Source organism: Talpa occidentalis, unplaced genomic scaffold (genome assembly GCF_014898055.3).
Source record: "Talpa occidentalis isolate TD23 unplaced genomic scaffold, MPIMG_talOcc4v2.1 talOcc4.3, whole genome shotgun sequence".
Taxonomy (NCBI): domain Eukaryota; kingdom Metazoa; phylum Chordata; class Mammalia; order Eulipotyphla; family Talpidae; genus Talpa; species Talpa occidentalis.
Window position 1 is genome coordinate 126,985,169 of NW_023603184.1, and position 16,774 is coordinate 127,001,942.

At 38.9% G+C, this 16,774-nt stretch overlaps 1 protein-coding gene across 1 annotated transcript in view; it reads left to right on the plus strand.

Annotated features, from left to right (window-relative positions):
- PARD3B (par-3 family cell polarity regulator beta) overlaps window positions 1-16,774 on the plus strand; it is an 882,400-nt gene that overhangs the window by 521,370 nt on the left and 344,256 nt on the right. Inside the window, 3 exon segments of the mRNA XM_054700017.1 lie at window positions 1,275-1,407; window positions 9,027-9,126; window positions 16,214-16,329. Of these exon segments, the coding sequence (XP_054555992.1) occupies window positions 1,275-1,407; window positions 9,027-9,126; window positions 16,214-16,329 (349 nt within the window).

Sequence of the window (16,774 nt, forward strand, 5' to 3'; positions counted from 1 at the left end):
TGATATCGATTGTGTCATTTATCAAAGAGCTGGGAGAGCAGAATTTTTTTTTTCTCGTTGTTGTTAAACCAAAGCACAAGGGTGTGCAAGGTAAGTTCTACCTCTGCTGTCTTTGAAGGCTCCAGTTTTAAATTAGGCATTGTTTGCCTCAGTATCAGCCTTGGTTTCATGAACAGTATGGAAGAAATGGGTAACACTGGGTGGGGAAAAAGTGTTGGAAGTGTTGACAAAAAGAGAAAGGACCTTCAGCAGCTGAAAACATTTTTATTAAAAAAAAGGTATAAATTGAATGTTTTAAATGTTTGTTTGTTTTTTTTAAACAAACAGGATACTCAGATGTTATAACCAAAGAGGAAAGCATAAAGCAAATGCTTTTCTCAGAAAGAAAGAGGCCTGGGGAGCAGATCTGCGTTTCTGTTTGTGGCATGTTCCTCTCACAAATGGTTTAGTGCCCAGCCATGAGATGTCTTCCAAATGATGTCCTTAAAATCTGGTCAGAACACAGATAATATGAGCAAGAACAATTCCCACTTCTCTCTGCTTCCATTCTCTGGAATAAATAGCCAGAGCCCCTTTAATTGGCCCCTCCTATACCTCTTCAGCACCTGTGGAACATGGCTTGTGGGGGTGTTATTCTGGATACAGCAGTTTTTAAAAAACTGTGAATTTGTTTACAGACTGTTGGAATCAAAACAGGAGGGGAAATCATGGGGGGGGGGGCAAAGAAAAAAATCTCAGGAGAACCACTGTCTGGCATTGTCACAGCAGTTTGTTTTAACTCCTGGCCAAAAGACCCTGTGTATGTCACAGGACATACTCGTGGCATTTCAGTGGCAACCTGCTTGGGCTCTGACTTGTCCTAGAGCATATGCACTCAGTCGCCGAGGGGGAGAGAGAGGAACCAGCTGGTTGGCAGAGAAACACCCTTGGCATGAACTGTATTCTTGTGTTGACACTGCCACAAGCTGTACTCCCAGATGGAAGGAAATTTGAAGAAGCCAGTCGTAAGTGGGGGAAAGAATAATAAAGTTAATCCTCTTTTGTGCTGGCTATCAGCACGCCTAATCCTTAGCACCACATTGTCAGTATTTTTTATTTCATATTCAAAGATGCTTTAACTGATAGGGCCATTTTGATTTTCCACAGTGGAGGGCTTATGTGCAACAGACTCTTGAAAGATTATTCCTAAACCAATCATTCTTTTGCTGCACTTCCTTTGACCAAGTTGAAACATATTAAAAAAAGCAAATGTCATTTTTATTTCCCTTCCTTAGGAACCTGCAGAGTGTGGGACCCTCTCTAAGGCATGCCTTGAGAACTGTCAAAACGCTGTAACCATCTCCAGGAGAAATGAGAATAGTGTGTCGCATCCGTTTGGCACTTACAATCCACATGACAAACAGAAAGGTAAGAGTCTCTCGATTTTCATCCACTGCAAATGATGTGAGAAAACACAGTTTATCTTTTTTATTTTTTTAAAAAAGAACAAAATGGAGTTAATTAGACTAAGTGCAGACTTTGTTACTCTGAGTCATGAGCACAAGGAGATGGGGGGGAGCTGACTCAGAAGTTGTGAAGTGTATTCCTGGCACTGCCTCCAGTGTAAGTGACAGTTCTGTGCTTGCCTCTGCCTGCTGCCCCAAACATGGAGGGTTATGTATAAAACAAACCATGTCTGCAGAAGCAAAATGGCAAACTGTTATTTTTGTTTTTGATAATCTTTTGATATTGGAAGTTACCAAGTAGAAATCACTACCAAATTAAAAAAAAAAAAAATGGATGGACTAGTTTTGAACCATAAAATTGTCTTAGCACAATTTGCAGATTTATGCTTGATTCTAAGGTGAGTGTGGTAAATACTGTGGTCCCAGGTCATTATCTGACAGATGGAGTTTCTTGTTATTGTCTTACTACACTGTCTTTCCCTTATTATCTGGTACAGATCACATTTCTAGTAGAGTCCTAGGGGTAAAGAAAACTTGGGTTTTCTTGTTTTTTCAAAAATTGTACTTTAGGTCACTGAGAAAATTGTCTTATTTCCCTCCTATCTCCTTTTTAAAAATAATTTTAATTTTATCGATTAAAAATCAATGCAGGGCCTCCCCGGTGGCGCAGTAGTTGAGTGCTGGGTTGCGAAGCTGCCCGCGGCCTCTGCGGCGCCGGTTCGATCCCCGGCTGCTCCCCGGCCACCGGAGGAGGGTCCCACATGGCGCGCAGACCTCTCCTGCCGCCCGCTGCTCCCCTCAGCAGTGTACTTCAGTCCTTCTGCCTGCTCTGCTTCCCGCTCTGACTCTGGTGAATCCTCTCACCCTCCCGTGCTTCTGACTGTACCCAGTGCATGTATAAACAAAACAAACAAACAAATAAATAAATAAAACATGCCTCTATTAAAAAAAAAAAAAAAGATTTAAAAAAATAAAATAAAAATAAAATAAAAATCAATGCATAGTCATTACAGAAGTTTTAGAGAAAAACAGTAATAAAAAGATATAGTGTCACTCATACATCTGTCAGCTACACTGGTCAATAACATTTATGTGTATATGTGTGTGTATGTGCGTGTGTATGCACACATATATATTCACATTTATTTCAAGTTGGGCCTTCTTGCAAATATGTGCATATAAAATAAAGTGAAAATGAAATATATTAAATATGTTCAGGAAATTGCTGTCCTAATAATAGCACAACATGAACAACTTTGTCATTGAATATTGCACAGCACATATTAGCAGTTGCGTCATAGTCTGTTGGATGCAGGCACTGTATATTAATTGCATACTCAACCCCTTATTTTTTGACACTTAAGGTGTTATCAAAATTTATATGAGAACAGTTTCTAAAATCTGAAATTAATCTGTCAGAACAGACTTGTGAATCTGAGATTCTTCTAGATTTAGATTGTTTTGTCAGAATGTAATGTCTTTTCTTTAAATCCCTCCGCTTTAGTGAGTAGTAGCAATAGCTTGGCCATTTATTAAATGTTTACTGTCTGTTAGACACTGTGTTAAGCAATTTATGTGCACACTCCAAGTGAATAATGTTATTATCCTCGTTTTACAGATGAAGAAATAGAAAGAGTAAATAATTTACCCGAGATCATACATTTGATCCATGAAAAGCCAGGATTCAGTTCTTGTCTCTCTGACTCAATTTCATTCTCTGAACCACAGCATGTGTCCTGTCTTACACTGGTCCCTTGAAACTATTGAAATCCTTTTACCTGATACTAAGAATATTCTTTAGAATCTGACTTGACTTTGCATCCAGATAAAGAAATACTCAGCATGTCCTTTTTCCTCTTCTTAAAGAAATTAAATGTTTTCTTGACAGAGCAATAGCTCCTGAGATCTAAAATCACAGTAACAAGGGGGTCTGGGCAGAAGAGCAAGTATTCCGCAGAATAGAACAGCCTTCTCTACCATGCACACCTAATGATCAAGAACATTGACATCTGTATTAAAATAACTCAGCTCTTTACGATTTGACTGGCATTTAATTCTCCAGAAACATGTGGTCCAGGGCAATTCTAGTTCTGTGTTCTATTCCTAATTATATCAGTGACACCCAAAGGGACATTGGGTGTGTTACTTCCTATCTTATTTAATTTTCAATACCTATAAAATGTTAATGTTGAGGTGATCATTACATAGTGTATTTGTGGGGAACATTGTGATACTCAAGGAAATGGTATATCTCTAGGAAGGATCGCAAAGGCTAACATAGTGAAACTATAAAGCTAGTTAAAATATAAGGCTACACCCACAAACAATGTGTAAATAATAAATTCACTCAATGCAATAAAACCTCGGCGCATGAATAGATCCTTCAGAGTTTGTGTTTCCACTGAACAATTAGAATCCTCTGGGCACAGGTGACCACAGAGAGCCACTGAGAGCTGATGTCTCTTCTCTACCTTCCGAGACGAAGATCCAAGCAGAACAACTTCTACATTAATGAAATCCATGGGGATCAGCTGCCTATCTAGTTTTTGCTATACCCACTCTCCCCACCTGGGTTTTCCAAGGTTGCATAAGAATCCAATTCTTTCAAGAACTCTACCAAATATTAGTTTTAAAATCATAGAAATCTATTATTTCCTGTGGATCTGAGATATATTACCCAGTTTTAAGAATTAGGCCTATTTAAAGCAGAAACTCATTAAATTTTAATAGTAAGAGACCAGTAGATGGAATTCTCTTTTTACATAAGCCTATTGACTTAGAGACAATTACATATATATAACAGAATTTAGTAATATAATGCTATAGATGAATATCATCACCATCATGTCCATGTAATATTAATATCACCTTAAATTTTGGGAACCACTGAGAACTCTGAGTTTTAAATGTATGTCAAGTGGCAATTGGCCACTAAGACTCATGAACCCGCAGTGAGTGTTCACTTACCGCTACCAACTTTTTTAAGGAGCTCCTTTAGAAAAGCAAGATTGACTTGACAAAATGTAATGTCTCGTGAAGAAAGGAACTGTTGTAGCCAAAACATTCACTTTTTTCCTTCCCTTTTTCCATTCCTTTGTATATTTAAAAATCCAATGTTGATATGCTGTGTTCCATCTATTTTTGTAATAATAGTACGTACCACCCACAGTTCCTTGGTTATTTTTTATAGATATACATATTCCTGTCAAGCTGTTACACAGAAAAGGCATTTTTAGAACTAATGTTTGTAGAAATTGTAACACCAGAAAATTCACATTTGTGTTGGAGAATTGCTAGCAATGCCCGCAGTGGAATAAGTATAGTGCTCCAAGATGGTAATAAGGATGGAGGTTGTATCCCAGGGGGTTACTATAAAATCCTATTAAGCATCTGAATGGTAATGAAGTGCACCAACACTGTATTTTCTGAAGAATCTGCTGGCAGATCTCACCCCAGGCCAAGTAATAGCCTAAACATAGTGTGCCTCTGGCTTGTTATTACTTCTCCTTTCATTGCATTCAAGCCCGCATCTAGTGCCCTGCTCCTACTCCCTCTCCCCTTTCAGTCCCAGGTCTGCCAAGGATCACCCACAGAGGTGCCCTTTATGTCTTCCATTCCTACCCTAAGTCAGACATTTTGGTTCTGTGTCTTGTCCAGCTGGATGCATGTTCCCTGGGGTCCTTTGAGAAGACACATGGCAGTATAATTATTCTTAATGCATCCTCTCCTGGGAACAAGCATGGAAGCTACCCCTGTAAGCATGTAAGGCACTACCTCTGGAGCAGTGATGGGAAATCAAATTATACTTTTCAATTTGTCTGCTGTTTATTGGATACCTCCATTGTAGAGAGTACAGTCAGGGATGCAAGGAGGGTCACAATGTTGTTATTGCCCTCAGTATAATCTAAAGCAGAGGTCAGCAAACTTTGCCTGTTAAGAGCCAGATAATAAATATTTTATGCTTTGGGGGCTTAAGATCTCTATTGCAACTCTTCGGCTCTGCCACTGTAATGTAAAGCAGCTGTGGACAATATATAAATGAATGGGTATGACTGTGTTCAATGCAACTTTATGAAAAAAACAGATGGCAGCTAGTTTGGGATTAAGGCCATACTTTGCTGAGCTCTTGTCTAAAGCCGCATCTCTTTTACTCTTCTTTCCCAATTTGACTTTGGTAGGAGACCTCCCATAAAACAAGTATAACAATGAGACACGTAATTAAAATAAGGACTATTTGGTCATAAATGTACTTTCAAAATTCACAGGCATATGTAATGACCATCAGATTTACCTGGTGTACTCAATGAAATCTATAGTTTTGGGGTAGGGGACAGATAAGAATTCTGGATAATCTCAATCATATAGGTCTTCACAAAGCATTTGGACCAAGACAGGAAAAAAATTCCATATAGCATCTGAATATATTGTTTAAAAACATACCAAGGATAAAAAGTGCACAAAGAAGATTTTTACCTCTACATCTATCACTACTTTTAAAACATATAGATTTAAAACATATAGATGAAATGAAACTTAAAACGAATGATTTCTTTTTATAAAGAAAAGATTTATCTTTTAAATAAATCTTAAAGATTTATTTTTTATTTATACAATAGCTGGGGTACAGGCCAGAGGTGCTGGAGGATGAGAGGATTCACCAGAGACAGAGTGGGGAACAGAACAGGCAGACGGTCTGCTGCACCATGTGGGAATCTCCCTGGCTGGCTGGGAATCAAGCCTGCGCTGCAGAGGCTGTGAACAGCTTCACAGCACTGTGCTCAACCCGCCGCACCACCAGGGAGGCCCTGAAATGAATGATTTTAATAAAACTTGAAGTATCTAGAGAAGAAGCTGAAGAGGAAGGAGAGAAGAGGAGGACAAGGAAGTTTTGTTCAGTCAGTAAGAGAAATAAATGTAGACCAATAGAGGATAGATCAGTAGATTGCTTTGTGCAGCATCTGATGCTCATTGCAATATGATGAGTGCTATACAAGACTTATTGTTCGTAGTATTAATTTAATAGATAAACACAAGGAATCAGTGGATGAAAGACAAGGGACTTGTATTCCTGGTTCATACCAATGATATTTGGCAGCAGGAGGAGGGGCTATGCTCCCTGCAGTGACTGACAGAGCCCTTTAGAGGCTTCACTGCCTGTGCCTTAAGTGGTAGATTAGAGAAGGGGGGGGGGTTGTGGTGCACTGTTTCTTAACCACTGAGACCGGGAATGGCATTGCCACAACAACTCACATCCTAGAGCAAGAACTAGACTAGCTACAAGAAATGAAGGGAAATGGAGTCTGACTGTATACCCAGGAAGAAAGGAAGGACACACGGAGGGAGCAGGACTTTTCTCTGCCACAGTCTTAGGATTTTCTCTGCAACAGTGAAGGTTTTATAGAGAAGGTGATAGTTAAGGTGAGAACTTCTCAGGTAGACTAAGAAGTTGACAGTCCAGAAATTAGAGCCAGCAGAAAAGATGGCCCAATATGTCCTGTGTCTCCAATTTACGCTGTGGTCTTTTGTTTCTCTGAGGAAGTCTATGGCAGTCTGATAGCTGTCATATTACAAAACTGCTGCATCACTTGGGGCACAGGGGAGCAGGCAGTGCAGGGGGGCAGTGCTCATCATGCCATTGTCCATCGTATTTCCACCCCCAAGCCTCACTCAAGTTAGTAGTTAGCACTACTAACTAGAACCTCTTCTACTTTACAAAAGTCCTGAGGACAGACCTTGGAGAAAATCCTTGCCCTCAAGGTCTTCAGAGAAACAGAACCATGTGAGTTAGCTCACATGACTATGGAAGCAGGCAAGTCCTGAGATCCACAGGATGAGTCAGCAAGTTGGGGTCCAGAAGACCCAATGGTAGGGTTTCAGTCTAAAGGCAGCATCTCCCAACCTTGGAAGTGTCAATGTTTTAGTTTTAAGTCTGAGGGCAGGAAAAAAAAAACATCTCCTTGTTTGAAGAGAGCCAGGCAGGAAGAATTCTATCCAGCTTTGACAAAGGTCAGACTTTGATTTTTTTAGACCTACAACTAATTGGATGAGGCCCACCAACATTAAGGAGAGCAATCTGCTTCATTCAGTCTCTGGTTTAAACAAAGACTCATCCAAAAACAACCTCACAGAAATACCCAGAAACATGTGTGACCAAATATCTGGACATCTGTGGTCCAGTTAAGTTGGTGCATAAAATTAGCCATTGCACTTGGATGAGGAAATCACAGCAGGCTATTATCAGCAGTAGTTGTCCAGGCAATGTCTTCCATTCCAGAAATCAAGGACAAATTGGATCTGCCTCTTAGGAAATAGCTCACCATAGAAACACACAGTGGATTTATGATCTATAGAATATTAAGCTTTTAATTAGTTAACATTTTGCATTTATGAATCACTGCTTACGTACCAACTCATGTAATCCTTATACTCCTCCAGTGAAGGTATTTTTTTTCTTTTGTAAAGATTTATTTATTTATTTATACAAGCACTGGGTACAGTCAGAAGTGCGGGAGGGTGAGAGAATTCACCAAAGCCAGAGTGGGGAACAGAACAGGCAGACTGACGAAACACACTGCTGAGTGGAGCAGCGGGCACGACAGCAGAGGCCTGTGTGCCATGTGGGACCCTCGCTGGCAGCCGGGGATCGAACCGGCGCTGTAGAGGCTGCGGGCAGTCTCGCAGCCCAGCCCTCAACCGCTGCACCACCAGGGGAGACCCAGTGAAGGTATTTTTTATCCCCACTTTATATAGTTAAAAAATTGAGGATTACATACATTGGATAATTGTCCAGGTTCCACAGCTATAGAAACCATGATTGAAAACCTGGAGGTCTTCTTCCACAAATCTTTATCTTAACTAGGATGCTTTGTGATGCTTTTCATACATTATTAATTATGGACATTAATTGACATGATGCACATAATGCTTAGTATAATTTATATCATGCAGTAAGTATCAATAATCCTAACTTGTTAGTTGTAGTAATATTCAAGATACTTCTCCCCAGAATAGTCTGACAGTGCACCTATTTGTAGGTGAGAAATCTAGAGGTCAGAACCCAGTTTTTTACTTTAAATGCCACAAACCCAAATGTTTTCATGATAGCAGAGATACAAAGAAGAGTATTTCCCCTCCCACTGTATTTCCATGAGAGCAATGTGCTGCATCTCATGAGTTCTTAAAGTACTTTTTGTCACTGAGGCAAAAACTTAAATCACTATTTAGTCCAGAGCATTTATTAGGGTCTTGTTTACAAAAACACGTTAAGGCATAAAAGAGATGACTTCATTACTCTTCCACAAGCATGTGTCAGCCTTTCCTGGGTGGCAAAGGTAGTCAGGATGTAGGGGCTAGGCGTGCAGGGGCTGCCTGTTGGCAACTAGTGTAAAAACATTTCAGTCAGCTCAGATTTCCTCACAGAGGCTACATCAACTCCCACGCGAATCCTTCAGTTCCATATGAGGACAAATTTATTTCAGGGTTGGTTCATGTGTCAATGAAAACTGTCTGAGAGAGGGACGGAATCACAGCCAGGCACTGGAAGGTTCAGTTTACTGCAGGTTCATTATTCTTTGTTTATAGAGCCATTGCTGCCCAATGACGGATGGGCTGAGAGCGAATTACCACCTTCACCAGCTCCACATCCTGTTCTGGAATTGGGCCTTGAAGATTGCAGCCACAGGTATGGATTAAGTGATAGATTGTAAATGTTCCCCATTATGGTTTTCTTGGGAAAAGCCAGTAACCTATTCTAACTCTATTTCTTTCCACAATGGAAACCTCAGTGTATCTATAACTCCTTTGCAGTCAAAGCTTCTCATCACTAATGGCTTCCATTCCTCATATTTTGCTTCATGGAATTCGTGAAGTTTCATCATAGATTAAACTAAGAAAATTGTTGAATTTCCTTCAACCATGTTTAAAACTAGAGAGCGGTTGAACTCAAAGAAAAGTTATATGGGAAAATACAAATCAACTTTAAAAGTTATATGGGAAAATACAAATCAACACCGAAAAGACATAAAGTCTAAGGTGTTTTTTTTTTTAATTTGTAATTGGCAAGCCCTGAAGGTATTTTAAAAATAGATGTTCCAAGAAAGTTAATGAAATATAAAAATTAAAGCAACACTATATATAATCTAAAATATTGAAAAGCATGCCCAATATTATATCCATTCTATAATAGAAACCAAAAGAAATCAATAATTTTTAGAATCACACAAGCATGAGAGAGAGATTTACTAAGCATACACACCATTTGGCTAGTAGAATTCATAGATTTTGTTCTTCTGATGAGTTCTAAAAATCATTAAATTGCCCCTTTGCTATTTTCTGTATTTATTATGGCTGTTAAAAACTGCGTATTTTATTCCATTCTGTGTCCCTTGATAATCCTGTGAAATTTTTTCATTTTTCTTGCAGCAATGCCGGTGTCATTCCTATTATGCCTTTTATCACAATCTGCTAAAAATAAAGTAACACAAGATTATAGCTAACTTTATTAGCTTACCTACATTTAGCTCTTTCTGATTCCTATATTTTTTAAGTCAGCTGTCTTACTCAAATAAAATTTTAAAAACTAAACTGATAATCACAGTAATGTTCTAGATCAGTATCTCTGGAAGTTTCTTGAAAATAATGTGGACATAGTTAATTTTGTTCCTTTATTCCCATTTCCTGCATCAATCCTAAATCAAAAATGATAGTTTGATGACAAAAAGGAATCAATTTTTAAAATAATGTTATTCATTCACTTTACAGTTTATCCTTTATAATTTGTAAAACTATTGGGTTGGTACAGAGATGAATCAGATATACATCCTACCCTCAGGAAGATGATAGGCCAGTAAGTGACAGCTAGAACCCAAGGTACAAAGAGACATTTACCAGAAGGCAGAGATAAAAGTGCTCTAGACCTCTGAGGTAGAAGAGAGTGTTTCCAGATAACGAAGGCAGTGAAAGTGACATTTGAACTGAATAGGAGGTAGACATGAGGTGTCCCAAGTAGGAAGGGCATTTTAGAGAGTGCGAAGAGAAGAAGGAAGCGCATGGACATGGGGAAGTGAACTGTATCACTTGCACCGTGGTTGATTGGTCAGCTCGTAAAACTCTGATGCAGGAATAAGGAAGACAGATATCATTTGGTAGCTCATAAAATCTTACTGTAGAGATTTCAGCTGACATCAACATGCGGAGCCCCATCTTCAATGACTATAGTGTAAATTAGGTAAATGGGGGCAGGAGGGGTCATATCCACTAGATGCCAGAGATGCTTTGGATTCCTTCTGGGGCAATTTCAGTGAAAGTAACTGAGGACCTGTGCTGGGAAGGATGGGAAGGAGCCTTTAGGTGAGACATTTTCAGGTGAAAGAGGAAGTTCAAAAATACTGCAGAGATAGATAGCAGTATACTGCAGCCTTTTTGGCTGCTACAGTGTCTCGCCAGATTTTTCTCTCTCACCTTTTTAGTAAATCATATTGCTCTATGATCTTGATAAAAGTTTATATCAGCCCTCACTCATGTAAATGCTCATTATACAGTGTAAGTCAATAACTTCCATTCCTTTCACCCCTCTCTCCCTAAATCTATTGTTCAAGCTTCCGCTCTCACCAATTTACTTGAACTGCTATCTTAGACACCAATAGTGAGCTCCTAGTACCTAAAAGTAAGGCCTTTTTTTCAGATTTTAGATTTCTCTGCTCTGCAGGATTTGATCATTAAGTCCCTCATTTGCTCCCTCATCCACTCAAAAGTATTTATGGCGCACTGATCTAGGCACTGTAGAAGAGATTTAAATGGAATGGAGCATCCCTGTTCTCAAGGAATGCACTGTCTTCTTGAAGAAACAGACTCACAGATAATTAGGGAGCAGCGTGCTAGTCATCAGATACTAAGCACTGCTGGAGCCCAGAAGAATGAGACTTTAATACTGTCTGCGGGTGTGAGAAGGTTTATCAGGAGAGATATTATTTGTAAAGTTTCTTGGAAGACAGAAAGGAGCCTGCTAGAAACAGAAGAGGTGGGAAGGGCAATTCAGATTGGGAAAACCAAGCCATGGGAGAGGCAAAATGCATGGTGTGTTCAGTAAGGCAGGAGCAGATGGTTTCCTGGGGAAGAATCAACAGGCAGCGCCAGGCTTCTCTGGAGAACAGTGGGGATGTGTTGAAGGGTTTCAAGCCTAGCAGTGATGGTATCAGCTTCAGCAAATTAGTTGGAGAGTATGGAGTGGATAAGGGAAGTCATAGACCAGGATACCAGTCTGAGAGCTGGCAAGCGAAGAGAAGGGTTTGAATGGAGGAGCAGCACAACCAGAGAGGGAGGAACAGAGTCAAAGACTTGTTTGAGATAGAAAGAACAAATCTGATGCTTTGAAACTCTCTCCCTCCTGGGATCCTATGACCTGCACCATCATGCAAGCTGCTGTGTTGCCTAGGTGACCAGCCGCAGCTGGGTTTGAATGTATAAAACTTGGGGTGGAGGAAGGAATGGAAGGGAGCCAGGAGGATTAAGCAAAGGAGACAGTCTTTCAAAAAAAAAAAAAAAAAAAACACTAAAAGGGAAAAGTGGTGCTTTAGGGATGGATCCAGTCTTATGAAACAGAAAACCACTATTGCATGAGGAGCAAAAAATTGATCAGCCTTGACCTTAAACAGAAATTAAATCAGGACTTTACTGAACACATTTGTATTATTATGTCAGTGATTATTAGAGAAAAGTTTAAAATGTGTGTGTAAATAAAATATAAATAATGTGATATCCCAGGAAGAATTTAAGACAAAGCAAATGCAGTCAGAATATATTCAGTTTTATTTGCAGTTTAGGCATTTCTTATTCCCTATCTGTTCATATTTTCCCTCTTGATCCTCTCTCTGTTCTTTGTTTCTCTCTTTGTCTTTCTCCACCCCTTCTTTTGCCTGTTTCCCCCTCCATCTTTCATCTACATGACCTGCACCTACTCTCACGCATAGTAACCAGTTGTTGGAGATTATTCATGGACACCTGAGGCTTCAGACATAATTTTTTTTGGCATGCCCCTCAAAATCTTCTTCTCCTGTCTTTTTATTTGAGACAGTTCTCCTTGAAAATTCATTGCTGGCTCTTCTATGTCTTTCCCATTCCTGATTTGTCACCACATTCAGGACACTGGCATATGTCTCATGCTATCCTTATTTATTCATTATGCAGCATAATTTGACATTGAGTATCATTTCTGTTTGATAGATTCCCTGGTTGTTCATGCTGAAAAACATGGCCTTTATCTGAGACATGTCTTTGGCCTGCTGTCAACTTCCAGCTTCCCAAAGCATCCACTGCAGCCCACTCAGCCATGAGCACATGCTAAGTCCCTTCAAAATTAAAATATGTCATATTTTATAGTTAATCATTGTGTCATTCCCTCACTCCAAAAACCTTCAATATGTAGTATAAAATTATAAACTGTTTTGCTTGTGCAAGTACATGTCTAAAATGTTTTCACATTAATTCATTACTGCTACTTCATTCATTATTTAAGTGCACTATATGGTTAAGTTGGCACAAATCCTGTCATGTCTCATATTATTCTTAACTTCCTCAAAATTTAACCAATCTGATGTCAGCCTTATCTTGCCTTAGTTTCGTCTTGTACTATGGCAAGTGAGGTTCTTCCATGGAATGTGTCAAAGTGTAAACTTGGTCATATTCAAAATAGTGGTAAGAACTGTATATGTCACGGTGATCAATTTAATGGACATTTCGAGGTATGTGTATATGTATATATTATATACATCTATATACACACATACATACATAAATATTGTTACATTCCTATGTATAAAGCTTCTTTATATTTCTTTGATCATCCTTGGTTATATCTCATATCTGTACCAAGAAATCACTTTATTTAGACAGATACTTGATATTATTGTATCAAGTGCCACTGCCATCTTTTATTTTTTAGGTGGGGATAGAGATAATGGCTTACCAAGGGTCAAAAATTTACATTCTTATTCTTAATTTGTTGATTCATGTTTAGTTTGGAAATGAAGTGGGTTAACCAATATGTTACTCATTGGGTAAGTTCCCATAGTCTGCCTGGAGCAGAGCACTTGTAATGCAGTGTGATCTGTTTTAATGAGAAATATTCATGTTGGTCCTAAACCTTCTCCGTAAAGACTTTCATTACAACATGTGGCATCTGTGTTGATTAACTCATGGCTTTCTTTTGTTTCATGACATGCTCCATCCATTGAAACAAAATGTAATATAATATGCAAGTTATAAGTGAGTGAGGGGATCTGCATTAACAGGGAAAAGGTTGATTTCTGTGGCTTCAGGAACAGCCAAGCACTTGCGCCCCTGGCTGATCATCATTTCAGCCGAAGCATCTGTGTCTCTGGGCAAAGCTCAGGAAAGCAGAGTTCTGGTTCTGGCTTTGCCACAGGCCAGCTGTGTGACCTGGGACATCAGCCTCCTCTTTAGGCCTCTGTCTTATCTACAAGATGAGGACTTGCCTGGGGTGACCTTTAGTGCCTTCTGGCTCTTAAATGCTCTGATTCTATGAAGACCATGAGTCTTCCTGACACTAAAGCCACATCATCACAAGAGATCAAAGGATGAAAAACTAAGTGCAAACAAAGGTCAAACAACACATTTAAAGGTTAGTGCCTCTACAACATCAAGGCTCAGGAATAAGCTCATGTTCACAGTGTATCTCAAAATTCTTTAAAATCGGCTGTACCAATTAGGATATTGTTATTATGCCAGGTCCGTGTCAGTAGCATAGAGTCAGAGTTTTCTCTGCCATGGGCATTTTTTTTCCATCACTAGATACCACATCTAGTAGGTTTTATTTGCAATGTGGTCGTCAAATGAGAATGTAGCCAGATACCAAGGAAAAGTCCCTCACCCAAAAGCTTCATAACTCTAAAAAATATATCTAAATTTCTCAAGAGATTTCAACTTCATTGGAGAGTGCCTGAGGTGAGGTCCTCAATCAAAGACCACTCTAGCCTGCAGAAATAACGAAAAGAATTAATAGTTTATTTTTATTGAGCTCTATTATATGTTTGGCAGTATTGTCAGTATTAACATAATTTGTTCAATAATTATCAAAATTTTATAAATTTCTATAAGTACCCATTTTATACGCAAATAAACTAAGCCCAGACACATGGTGTCTCCCTCTCAAGTCCAGTGCCCAAACCATTACACCTCATTATGCTTCCAATGGGGAGAGAAAAGCTCTTACACACAGGCTCCTCAGGGTCTGACAATAAACCAAGACGACAGACTATAGAAAGCATAGCTCACTCCTACACCTACAGTGAATTGGGAAGCAAAGACAGGTCTGTTTCTTTATCTGCTTTCTTTTTGCTAAATGATTCCATAGTATTTACAGTGTGCCAGGCACTATTCTCCTTACTTATAAATCCTGGCTCATGTTGTCTCTTCAAACCTGTGAGATAAAAAGTCTTATTCTACCCATTTTATAGCTGGAAAAATAAAGCACAGAGCAGTTGGCTGGCTGGTCCCACCCCACAGCTAGTGAGTAGCAGGGCCTGGATTCAGTGCCCAACAGCCTACTCTGTCTGTGGCCTTGGCAATGTGCTGGCTGGCATTGTTGCTCCCTGAGTTCACTGACTGTATTATAATAATAGAGGTTCACTCAATCCTTTAGCAAAAGTAATTTTGCTGCATATTAATTTTAGTATTGCTACAAGGCAATATTTTAAATGCATAACTAATGCGTTTCAGGAAAAGATTAAACTTATTTTGACACATTTAGTTAAGCAATTGAGATCCTCATATATTTTAAGATTCTCATTCATAATAATTTTTTTTGTTATTTTATTGTTTAAAGTGTCAAATCCCAGCTGTTTAAAAAATGTAATCTCAGTTCTTTATTTACCACAGATACTTGATTTGAGTTTTCCGGTATTTAAGTTTAGGGTTTTTATGTTGAAATGAACAGCCATATATACTTTCTAAACATAGGAGATTACTGCAGGAGAAAGTAGCTATAATTTAATATTTTAAATATTGCATATAATTTATTTCTAGATCAAGAAAGAAGGCATAGTCTGTAATTCTGTTTATAATTCCTTCCATCCTCAAACAAAATAAATAAAATATTCAGCAGAAATAGAATTATTTGAGATTGACTACAATATTACAGCCTATAATGGGCATTTGATGTATTTTGTGTCTAAATGGTCAACTGTGTTTTTCCTGTTATTTTCTTTTGGTGTTATTGATGAGCAAACTATTTGCTCAATGTTAACATTAATTTTAGAAAATAGACCTAAATAATGTAGAAAACCAAGCTCCTGCAGGCTTTGGTCATTCAATAGCATGGTCTCTCTAAAGGGTACCACCTCTCACTTCTTTTTCAAGGAAGGGCATGCTGAGCCAAAGGGATCTCCTTATGGACACTCTTAGGCTCTGCTGATATGTGGGGACATCCTCTGAAGTACTGGTGCTTTCCAGACTTAACTTACCCACTTAAAAGTTACATATTGTACAGCAGGATCCTAACTAGCAGAACTCGGTGAAGAAGAAAACACAATATTAGTTTGAGAATATTTTATTTAAATTGTAGAGTGGATAAAATACATGAAAACAAAGTTGGTGCATCTCCTAAAAGAATTCTGAGATTCAAGAGTTGATTAGAAATGCATAGTTAGGACCTGCAGAGGAGAGATGGGTGCTGTGTTAAAAATGAGAACACTGTCCTTTCCAAAAAATAGTTATTCTAAGCTAAAATATGATCCATCACTTTTTTTCTGCAGCCCTGGGATGGACTCAGCAGTATATTTTCCAGATCAGCACATCAACTTCAGATGTGTGACACCAGCCAGACAGCCTGAACCGATGAGTCTGAAAGCCTCAAAGAGCATGGACCTTGGTAAGTGAGGGCGAGGTGACATCCAGGTCAGCTCTTCAGCCTCACCCCATCTGTCTTTTTCAATGGCCCGCCATTGTTTCTTCAACTCCCACCTTAAGGGGCAAGGTCTGCTGAACTTGAAGGAGGGGAAACTGTCAGCCCATCTTTCTGTCTCTTCTTACACATTTAATCGTAATTACCTCCTTTTAAAAGAGAGATAAATGATTTATTTTTATAAAGTTTATAGGTCAGGAAAATATGATTATTCCTTCCAGAGTATCTGAATGCCATAACTCATGGGCCCTGTAATTGTGCTCTCATTTCTGCCAGTGTGTTTCCATTTCTTATGTACATACCCATTGCAGGGCCTGAGAGATAATGTGGTTAAATAAATCCTCTTCCATGGGGCTTCCCATCTCTGTGTGCAATGGATGAGTTGGGAGCAATAATGAAGATCCATCTCTTT